The following is a 1537-nucleotide window of genomic DNA, read 5'->3' on the forward strand; positions in this document are numbered from 1 at the left end:
ATGTGGTGTTGTGGCCTACCTTAAGTAATACGGGAAGTTATCGAATGAAACTTCACTTTCATGTCCATCAATGATTGCAGCACTAATTTGTTCCTTAAATGCTGCAGATTTTGAGGACATCTCTGGTGTTGAAGCAGGCATTGATTCCCTAGTCCGCTGTCTTTCCTCCGACATCTGTTAATAAATACTTTCTTTAGTTATGTCATGGATCAGTCTGTGAGCTCATAGCAAGAAGACCAAAATAAGTAATTCAGCCAATGACTTTGAGTTGCCTCTCTCTATGCCAGAGTCTAGGTCTCCGTCAAGAGGGGGGATCTCGATAGTCAATCCAACATCAGCGCATTATTGCTGCTGACATTTGTAGCTGAATCTACTTTAAGGCCGTCAAGATTGTTTTCACGAATAACAAGGGGAAGGAAGCGGCTCATTTCCTGGGAAGTTTTAACCACTAACCTGAGATGTCTCTTGAGACAGGATAATAGAAGAATTAGCAACTACTGAAGCATCTCCCGCCTGGTTTTCGATACTCAATACTTGTCTGGTCGTCAAATCTAAAAGTGACTCAAAATTAACCTCATAGAAGAATAGCTGGAAAATCTATATAGCACAATGTCAAGGATATTCAATCATAAAGATGAAATACTAAAAGAATCACAGAAGCCATTAGGGTGGAGCAGATTCAAATGGAATCACAATAGCTGCTACAACATGTAGAGGATACGTAAGAGTGATTGCCCACTTGACCAAATACAACTTGATCGCCTGAATTGAGATAGCAAGTAGAATATCTTCTCACGGTCTTTCCATTGACTTGAACATGTTCTCTGGTTCCGTTTCTCTCGAGCACAACCACCCAATTGCCTTTGGACTGATCATTTCCACGAACAATGAATAATTAGACTGTATATACAATATGAGGTTCACCTCAAAAAATAACGAAACAAATGCCAAATAATTCAGTCCTTCCATGTACTGCATTTTCATATTCAAATTACTATGGTAACCTCTCAGGACAAGCGCCTAAAGTTAGTTTGCTCCTAATGCCCGAATAGAATTTATGACCAAAAAGGATCAGTGCATCAGCATTGGAAACTTTTTTCTTTCTTTTTTTTTCCAAAAGCATCTTCATACTAAAATTTTCACTAGCAGACGGCGACGTTTTTGAATTATGGCACACAGAATTCAGTTGTTGAACAAAGCAACATTACATGATGAGGAAAGTCAAGGTAGTTCAAATTTAGAACACTACCTGTTTAAGCCTTATTAGACACACCATTTCCTTATCAGGAACTGATTCAAGGGATTTGCCCGAACCAACCGCCAAACATCGCTCAAAAACCGGTATTGTTGGATTCTGCAATGTATTCACATTCTATTAGATATCAAACTGATAAAACAAAATTCAAGAGCAAATAGTTAAATAAAGACAAACACTAATAGAAAACCTGCGGAGACTCTGATATAAGTACGCACCAAGGCTTCTTCGCTACAAAACCTAAACGACACACGCATTGAATATGATCAGAGACACTTAACA

The 1537-nt window shown here is 38.6% G+C and overlaps 1 protein-coding gene across 1 annotated transcript; it reads right to left on the reverse strand.

Annotated features, from left to right (window-relative positions):
• Positions 1–15: 15 nt before the first annotated feature.
• On the reverse strand, positions 16–1495 carry LOC124893546 (the record flags this gene model as incomplete). The annotated part of the gene is made up of 5 exons (XM_047404519.1): positions 16–174; positions 454–597; positions 722–868; positions 1250–1354; positions 1446–1495. Coding segments are annotated over 5 exons (605 nt in total), but the record flags the coding sequence as incomplete, so codon positions are not given.
• Between the last annotated feature and the right edge of the window lie 42 nt (positions 1496–1537).

Source organism: Capsicum annuum, unplaced genomic scaffold (assembly GCF_002878395.1).
Source record: "Capsicum annuum cultivar UCD-10X-F1 unplaced genomic scaffold, UCD10Xv1.1 ctg61428, whole genome shotgun sequence".
Lineage (NCBI taxonomy): Eukaryota > Viridiplantae > Streptophyta > Magnoliopsida > Solanales > Solanaceae > Capsicum > Capsicum annuum.